A 10000-nucleotide genomic window follows, 5' to 3' on the forward strand; every position below is an offset into this window, starting at 1 on the left:
GTAGAGATGGTCTAGAGAGCTGTTTATTCCTCATGTAGAATACTCTGTTGTGCATTAACATAATAGATACTTAAGTTGGGAGTTTGCTCCCGAAGACCTCTGGCTCATCACTGTATAGGATAGTATATTCATTCTGTCTTCACTGGTGTGTGTGTGTGGTGGTCTAACCAAACAATGGCTACGTAACTGTTAGTGTCTAACCAAAGTCCTCCTACACTATCTTTTAATAGGCTACCAACAAAAGGACATCTGTCTCTCCCTTCCCTATAGGAGAACCTGACCAATGCGCCAGGTGACCTAGACTCCTCGCTCCCAAGCTGTGATATAACCTTCATCGGTCAGAAATGCAGTCACTCCACATTTTTCTACAAGCTTATCTCTTCATACTTATCCCCTAGCCACACGTTCCTTATTTCTTTGCATCTGCACTTGCCATCTTGCACTTGTTGCCTGCTAGTTATGTTACTGAGATATTGTAGACATGCTTACTTGTTCACAGATGCTATGCTATGTATGTTAACTTAGATAGATTTACGTTGTTTGCTTTTTCACAGATGCTACAGTAAGTATGCTTATTTAGATAGATAACAGGTTTGATCTCTACCTTCTGTCCTATAGTTACTTTGTAGCACATCATTTCTGTACTTACTCCTTTATTACTTTAGGTTTATGCTACGTACTTTGTAAATCGTTCCGGTTAATAATGTCTGCTAAATGGCTGATTAGTAAATCGTCTATTGCTGGGAAGTCCTGCTCCTCTCTCTCTCTTACCTGATAGGGTAGTCGGCAGCGCTAAGGTTTATGAAGAAGTCCCAGCTCCAGTCCCTCATGGCCAGCAGGTCAGCCATGCTTCGGAGGTACATGGTAAGCAGGCTGGCACCGCCCCAGATGGTGGCCATGCGCCAAGGGGTCACTCTAACATTGGCGTACTTGGCAGCCAGGGATTGAACCTGCCTATGTAGGTAGTTGGATCGCTGGGAAGGGGAGGAAGAAATGGATCACAGATTAACTTCAAGATGAAAGGTGTATTCAGTCATTCTTTCTAACAAATATAATTACAAAATTCCATTAGAATATGAAGTGGCAATGGAAAAGTGTAATTTAAGATTGGAATCTAGAACCACTTTTAGTCGGGTTCAGTAGATAAATGATTAATTTTAAGAGCAGGGACTTCGTGCCAGGACATCAGGATTACAGGTTACCTTGTCACAGAATAAAAAATGTCTTACCTTGTCTACATGTATGTAGTAGTAATGGGAGCTGTGGTAGATGGCTTTGAAGAGGCGATACAGCTGGCGGGAGGCTCTTCCATGGACCACCAGGACAAAAGCTATCCTGACTGGTTTGGTTGGGAAGGTCTCTGTAGAATCTTCATCCCACTGGACATTGGTGTTGGCTTTACCTGGACAGGTAACAGGGTGTATTTTTTACTGCACTGTAATCTCACAACATTGCATAATGCATAATAAATTCACTCCTGGTCTTTGACGTTTGCGCAGTGATGTCAAAGACATAACCACATAAGCCTAGCTGATTTAGTCTGATTTGTACTTCATCGTAGAATGGTGTCACGCAGAGAAAATAGGCAGTCTACAAGCTCACAACGTGTGGTGATCATGACGTGTTGTGAGCCTGTAGATCAGCTATTTTGGAGATTTAAAGAGGTGGTGACATGGTTTTGCACTTTTTCTGTCTTTCATGTGTCTATGAGGTTGATAGAACTTCATTAAGCCCCCTGGTGGTGTTTTTATGGTGTTTTATGTCTTCTCTGACTATTTTGAGATTCTTCCTGGAGGCGGAAACCTTGAGGGTCAAACGTGCCAATAGAAAAACAGCGCTTTAATGACGCAGTAGAAATATACCCTCCCCCTCATTATCATAACACAACAGGTGTGGGCATGAGGAGGAGGAGGGACTAGGACAGGAGGCGGAGGGACTGGTTCAGGTGGGAGGTGCTAAGGTGAGAACCAGGTATACTTAATGAACTGGAGGCGTGTCCACATAAAAACATAATTTTAACACTTTCGGTACACTTTTTTGAAAAAGATCTTCCTCCTAGTATAACCATAATACCTGATGATCATGTTCTAGGGGGGGGGGGATCACTGAAAATCACGGCACCCCGTCTTTAAAAAAATACCCAAAATAGGCATGGCAGGTTGAAAGTGGTTAAAGTAACAGAAATAATTGTTGCTACTCTAATCCTAATGTCACATCACAATGAAATTAATACTGGGTCAGAATTACGATGCAACACTGTAGGGCTGCAACTATTGATTATTTTCTTGCGGTAATTCTATCTATTACTTTTTAAATTAATCAATTAATCGAGAAGCGGGTTTTTTAAATATATATATATTATAATTTTTTGAACATTTTGGAAGATTTTCGACGAAAATGACATGCCCAAAATAGATAGATTATTAATCAATTATTGTATTAAACCATTGATTATCGATTACCTTTAATGATCGATTAAATCAATTACCGGTAGTTCGATTAACCGCTGCACCCCTAGCCTGGCCAGACTAATATCACTGCGTAGATATTAGTCTGGAATCTCTGTGTGGAACCTGCATTTCCAAGGGGCTGATTTTAAAAAAATGCCTCTGGTGATAAACCCGCCCCACATTTGTATACTGGGCCCTGATTGGTGCCCCACAACTTAGGGGGGCAGTGAAATCCAATCACAACCGAGCGAGGCCAGACCAAATCTGCAGAGGGCAAATTCTTTGTGCTTTTTCAACAACAAAATACACCTGTTCGCTTGCACGGTAGCTGCTATTGGTCCAAGGTAACTAGCCTACTACCCATGTCATCTGCTACTGCATACACGTTCTCAGGCAGGATGCTGAATGCCTCAGGGTTGAACACAAAGGTGGTAAGCCACACTACTTCAGACTCGTTCAGAGGTATTACAAAAAAACATAAAATAAATAACACCCAACAACCAAGCCACTTGAGCCTGAGCGCGGAATGACGACGACTGAGCCACAAGAACCATGACTCATTCATACAGTTCTTATGTGATTGGAACTGGAACTATGACAATGTCAACCGGCCACACCACACATACTGTAAATACGATCCTCATTCAGACAGGAATCCTATAAGCTACTCCTCTGGGGCTGTCAGGGTGGAGCACAGTTTGACAATGTGCCATCATTCCTCTCAGGCCAAACTCCCAGAAGACTCCTTGGATTTCACACAAGTGAAAACAACAAGCATGCAGTCAAATACTGTCCCACCCCTGCCAAGCCGCTATCAAATTATAAAAAGCAATTGGAAACCACACATAAATCTTTAAGCAGTTTTGGACTGTGTTTATACCAATCGTAAAATATATAACACAAATAATTGATTGAAAAACAATGACTTCCTATCAAAAGCCTTCTCTAGTAAAAGTGAAGAGTGCCAATATAGCTTTCTTTTCTTTTTATAACAAGCTAATTATTAGGGTGGAGGTTAGTGCTTGTTTTTAGAGCAAACGGTATTTAAGCATATACATGCAGCTTATCAGCCTGACCTATTTGCTGACAGGACAGGGCTTGGGTAGATAATTACCATAATTTGGGACTTCATTTCCCAGGGGGCAATGGAAAAGCTATTGTTTTTGAGCGTTCTATGAGTATGGGAGGCCAGAGGAGTATTGAATGGCAGTTTAACTTGCTGATGCTATGCTGCCCCTGGGCAGCTGGGACTGCAAAATGCCCCTCTCAGCTCCTCTCCGTCGGACCCCAAGGACCTGTAATTACTCTGATTTAAAGGCAAGTGTCAAATACATCTCTATTTGAGAGCTCACAATAAAAAACAGGGGCATGGAAAACGACGCACCCACAGTGCCTCCAATTTACCAAGTCTCCTGTAATGCCTGATTTATACTTGGATGTGCAATGTGTCACGCACCAAAATAGCTGATCTACAAGCTCACAATGCGTCGCGGCGCGTCACCTTGTGAGCTTGTAGAGCCTTTTTTAGGTGGTGGGACACTGGCGTGCAACAAAGTATAAATCAAGCTTAAGTCATTCAAATTTAAGGGCAGGTGTCCAACATGTCTTTATCTAAAGGGTCTCCTGACTCCAATTCATTATAACGCCTGTCAATCACTTCTTCTTAGTTTTAATTACAAATCCAGACATATTCAAGAGGTTTGGTTCGATGAGCAACCCGGTGCGAATTCATCTGACCCCCCCTTACCCCTCCTCTCTCATCCTCTCTGTCAATGTGTGTGCACGTGCGTGTGTACAGTACTTGTGTGACAGCAGTAGGGGAAATCCGCTGTGGGCCGTATCAGATGGAACAGTAATTGGTGGCCAGCTAAGAAGGTTCACTGGTTTGCTTTTGCACATGGATAATTGGCCAGTCACTGCACAAAGCACTTTGAGATTGTATGCTATACTATAGCTGAACTAATGAGCAGAGCTGCTGAATCTGTGTGTGCGTGTGCGTGCGTGTGCGTGTGCGTGTGCGTGTGTGTGTGTGTGTGTGTGTGTGTGTGTGTGTGTGTGTGTGTGTGTGTGTGTGTGCGTGTGCGTGAGAGAGAGAGAGAAAGTAAGAGAGACAGAGAGAGATTGAGAGAGAGAGAGAGAGAGAGAGACAGACATTTTGAGCATGTCATTATAGATGAAAATCTTCAACTATCCAAAATATAAAATATATATATATATTTTAAAAAAAACTCCTAATTGATTAATTGATTAATCAAAAAAGTTATTGATAGAATAACCGTTAAGAAAATTATCAATAGTTGCAGCCCTACAATGTTGCATCGTAATTCTGACACAGTATTAATTTCATTGTGATGAAATTATGTGACATTAGGATTAGAGTATTATTATCTCCAAAATGGCAGATCTACAGCTTGTCGACAACCTATTTTCTCTGTGTGACACCATCGTAAGATAATCGTCTTTCATTGTCGGTCATGGTGAGATCATCGTACGATAACCGTCTTTTCGGTTATGGTGAGTATACACTACAGTATCATGTAAAGACTAGTACCTGGATATTCCTCTTGCATGTATAGATCTTTGAGGCATACCGTTCAGGTGCTGACAGCGCAGACCTTGTTCTACCGTATGAACACAAGCCCTCGTCTTGATCCCATCCCTCTTCATCATCCTTCCATCTCCATCAATCTCCTAAACTGCCTCTCCCTCATCTGCTATCACCCTACACTCTCCTTCCATCATCATCTTGTGTAAATTCAACCAACCCCCTGCAACCAACCCCCAACCCCCCCCCCCCCCCCCGCACAATAATTTCAACTTGTTTTCTTTAATGTGTCAGATGCACAATATTTGTCATCTTATAATGTTGTCCTTTCAGTGACACAAATCACATTCTATTCTATTCTGTGTAAGTGGTTTGAGAGTGCAACGTGCAAACCTGATCACCTTGTACTACAACTTAGACTTTTTAATGAAAAATCCCTGAGCAGCAAACTGATGCGCGGTTGTAATTTAATGTGAGTCAATGCAATGCCATTATGTTTAAGCAGTGCATGGGGACATGGTCACTGACTGCCGGCCAGCATAAACTCCAAACTCATCCCTGGTACACCAACCAAGCCTAGCCACACCGGTATTAGCTAAATTATCATACGTAAGGCTGAGAAAACATTCTCATACTCATATTCAATGAGTTGGACCTAATACACGTTGGAGCTAGTAGTAGCACAAATGCTAATCTAGGCCTCAAGGACAGAATACAGATCAAATCAAATTGGACTATTTGCTGCTAACAAGGTTAGGCCTTGAATTTAAAACAGAGAGAGAGTAGATTGGAGAAAAGAAAAAAAAGATAGAGAGGGACACATAATCAGTTAAATTCTCCGGGTTGATTTAACTTTGAACGTGTACAAATGTAATATAACTCTGAGCACTTTCAGAGTTACAAATGGAATAATTAACACTGAGGATTTTACTATGTAAACTGTACTCTGTCTCAGGATTTTACAGCATACAAACCTAGAGACACAGTCAGTGAGACAGAGAGAGGGAGAAAGATAGCACAGTGACAGGCTGCAGCCAGGCAGAAGGAGAGCAAAAAATGGGGGGGAAATGATTTAATTTAGCTGTCGTGTTGTTACAGCTACAGCCACCAGGGAAAAGTCCTCAATTTCTTTTGTCTTTTTTGATCAAACTGTCACTTTGAGTGGGTTATTGAGCCTCCATGTGAGATGACAGTCAGGGGCCTTAGACACAGACAAGTGATACTTTTGCTTTTGGGGAGAGGGAATGTAAAATGCCACCAATGCCTCCTTTGAGCTCTAATAAGTTGACATGGGACAATGGAGGTATTTGAACATCTCCGATGTCTCACACCGTATAATGGCTTTCTCTTCTGCCAGCTCTCCATGAAGTCATGTCCTATGTGGGTATGTTTATTTATCCATGTGTGTGTTCAAGTACAGTTAGAGCGTGTGTGCCTGTGTGTATATACCGTTTCTCTAAACACGGTTGCTGATGTAGGCTATGCTGTTCACGATGGTAGCAACGTAACAGATTTTGTTCATGAAACCCACAGACAGACCTGCATATGTCTATACTGTATGTAACTATTGTACTTGGAAAAGGTGTAGGCTAAATGTGTGTGTGTGTGTGTGTGTGTGTGTGTGTGTGTGTGTGTGTGTGTGTGTGTGTATGCGCGTGCGTGTGCGTGTGTGTTTAAGAAAGACAGAAAGGAAAACCAAACTTCTGTGGCCAGCTTGACTGAACAAATGAAAATTGGAAACCAATTTTGTGAAAATACAGGCAGCATCCTCCATTTTCTCATACAATTTATTCCACCAATTACTCATCAGCTGAAAAGACACTTCTTGTTTGTTTTCACCGTGCGCTTAAGCTTGACTGACCAGACTGGGCTCTTTGTTCTCAGCTTGGCTGATATTATTTTCTTATTGCCTATTAAAATAAGTGTGTATCGTAGAGAGAACACAAAAATAATGATACAAATATATACAGTAATGGAAAATTACCTCAAGCAAGAAAGTTGACAAGCTGACAGTTATATTTTAGGGTTATTTTCTGTGTTTTTCTGTTCATTTAATGCAGCTGAATTAAATCCAACTAGACTCTAGTCTATATACAGTATGCTGGTTTTGAATTGACTGCTCAGGTCCTTTAAATGCATTCAATCTATATTTCTGTTCTATCAATGTATGATGAACACAGTGAGCTCTTAAAAGTGTCCTTGTCTCAACCTCTTTTGAAACCTACTGTATGAGGTGACAAAATGGCTGTAAGTACGGTCGATGATTCTCGGTCAGGTAGGACCACTCTTACAAGCTTTGATAGAAATTGATTGTGAGAACCCTTGAACGGAATACAAAGTGGCCATGTTGACTCCACAGAAATAAAATAATTTCTATTAAGTGAAATCTAATATGGTTAATTATAATAATTGACTAACCTTCAATGGGGCAATAGCGAGTGACCTTCTCAGGCATTAACTGGCCCTCCTTGTGTCTGCAGTACACCTCAGCGATCTGCTGGCGGCACTCCTTGCTCTTGGCTCTGGACAGGGCCGAAATGGCTTCCTTCCCGCTGATCTCGCACTTAGGTTGCTGGTCATAGGTAACCTCCAGGGGCGCTGCGGTCGCCTGCCTCTTGTGGGGGTGTTGGTGCCTATGCTGGGACTGAGCTTGCTGCTGGGCCTGTGAGGTTCGGTGATGTTGCCGCGCCACTCCGGCAGCCCCCTGATGGCGGCCTCCTTGGTAGGTGGCGTTGTTGGCGACCGCCAACGGCTGGTGGACCACAGGTAGCACCTCGTTGGAACTGCGGCCCAGAACGGGGGAGTTGTCCTTCCACGCCTGCTGCTGGGCGTGGGCCTTTTCCTGCAAACGCTCCCGCTGCTGCTTGCTGCTGGCGCCCCCTACAGACTGCCGCTGAGGCTGTGAGCGGGCGCCGAAGTTGCTATTGTCTATGTTCTCAAAGTCTTTGGGCACTGAGTTCTCGTTGTTGCTGTCCACTCTCATTTTCTCTTTAGGGCGATGAGAGTAGTATCCATCCTGCAAAGGAGAAGAAAGGGAAAAAACTGTGAGACAAGAAAAACAAGATCAGACCCAAGTGAGTGAGGTACATAGCCTATCAAATGAGGGATTTAGGCTTGATTTATACTTGGTTGCGTGCCTGTGATGCACAGCCAAGTGCAAATGGCGGATTAACAATCGACGTGGCACATGCGGATGGCCAACGTTGCAAGGAACCATGAGCCATGAAATTAAGTGAGTATACACTGTGAAATCAGGAGTGTTAATTTAACTCAGAGAGCACACAGATGGACCTGTAAGGGTCTCAGGATTTTGTGAGGTCGTACGAACGAGGGCGCTTGGAGTGGGGACAACACAGCACAACCTGACTGAGGCCGATGCGGGGGTTGGGGGCTCTGCTGCTCTGTGCCATCATCAGATTAGCCCCCCATTTCAATTAACTTCTCCCTCAAATGGGCCCAGCGCTCTGTAAACAGATTACCAAAGGGGGATAAAGGACCAGAATGTCTGTGAATTTGTTTGTGTGCGCGCGTGAGTGTGTGTGAGCGCGTGTGTGCGCGTGTGTGTGTGTGTGTGTGTGTGTGTGTGAGTGTGTGTGCGCGCGTGTGTGCGCATGTGTGCATGTGTGCGTGCGATTGTGCGTGCGATTGTGTGTGTGTGTGTGTGTGTGTGTGTGTGTGTGTGTGTGTGTGTGTGTGTGTATACTGTATGTGTGTGTGTGTGTGTGTGTGTGTGTGTGTGTGTGTGTGTGTGTGTGTGTGTGTGTGTGTGTGTGTGTGTGTGTGTGTGTGTGTGTGTGTGTGTGTGTGTGTGTGTGTGTGTGTGTGATATGCATATCTTTTTCCATGTGATGTGGGATAAGATGACATGATGGCATTACAACATCATGACACATCACTGACTGGACGGCTGTGGTTTCTAAAGGCCTGGGTTATTGTTGCGCATGAGTTTCGCGGACCTAAAAGCACACCACGTGAGCTTGTAGATCTGCTACAGTATGTTCAGTGCATGACACCGGTGTGCAACTAAGTATAAATCAGGCTTAAAACATTGTATATCTGTAAACAACATGCACCTACTGCAGGGGTTTGTTAGAGTTTGCGGGTGAACAATCTGATTGTACGACTCCCTCGTCTTTTCGCTCATATAGTATTTCCACCAGAAAAGGCTAAAGGGAAGAAAAAAACATCATGGAGGAGAGCAGGGGGATGACAAGAGATGGGGGCCAAGAGCCGAGGAGGTGTTGATGTGTGATGCGCGAGCTCTGCTGCTCCTCGCGAGCGTCGGCTCGCTCGCTCGCTCCAGTGAAATGTGCTTCAGTGCATCAAATCCAAACTGGAGAGAGCAGCCTGGCTGCCACACCACCTTTGTACACTTCACTAGATATAGCGGACGTGCGCGCACGCGAGAGAGAGAGAGAGAGAGAGAGAGGGAGAGAGAGAGAGAGAGAGAGAGAGAGAGAGAGAGAGAAAACAGCAAAACAAACAGAAGCAGAGGAGAGATACAGTTTATAACAAGCTAGCTGCCTGATGTGTTCTTGTCTTTACAGCACAGCAAACACAAAGTGTGTGTGTGTGTGTGTGTGCGTGTGTGCGTGCGTCCGTCCGTGCGTGCGTGCGTGCGTGCGTGCGTGCGTGCGTGCGTGCGTGCGTGCGTGCGTGCGTGCGTGCGTGCGTGCGTGCGTGCGTGCGTGGGGCAGGTGTGAGACACAGAGTGAGAACGGGATGTGAGACACAAGTGAGATGTTAGAGAGAGAAGCTGAGTTGGGAAATGTTGTTCCGCCCTCCACAAGCCAGACCTGTTATCAAGCCACCAACCTTTCCTCTCTGCAAACACCTTGTAGCTGTGTACAATTATAGAGATGGCTGTGCTGGCACACATACACACACACGGAGAAAGAGAGAGAGAGGGGAGAGGAGAGCGGTGGAGAGAGAGAGTGCGATAAAACAAAAGAAAAAAGAGGGAAGACAGAGAAAAGGAGAAACTGAGAGAATGAGCAATATTCTC

General features: G+C 44.2%; 1 protein-coding gene across 1 annotated transcript in view; it reads right to left on the reverse strand.

Moving 5' to 3' along the window:
- Positions 1-10000, reverse strand: part of xylt1 (xylosyltransferase I) — an 87946-nt gene that overhangs the window by 37155 nt on the left and 40791 nt on the right. The window contains exons 2-4 of the mRNA XM_080415570.1: positions 7414-8011; positions 1230-1402; positions 772-974 (exon numbers count right to left, since the gene is read on the reverse strand). Coding sequence (XP_080271696.1) covers positions 772-974; positions 1230-1402; positions 7414-8011 — 974 coding nt within the window. The remainder of the gene's footprint in view (positions 1-771; positions 975-1229; positions 1403-7413; positions 8012-10000) is intronic.

This window comes from Gymnoscopelus braueri (genome assembly GCF_963280865.1).
Source record: "Gymnoscopelus braueri genome assembly, chromosome: 2".
Classification (NCBI taxonomy): Eukaryota; Metazoa; Chordata; class Actinopteri; order Myctophiformes; family Myctophidae; genus Gymnoscopelus; species Gymnoscopelus braueri.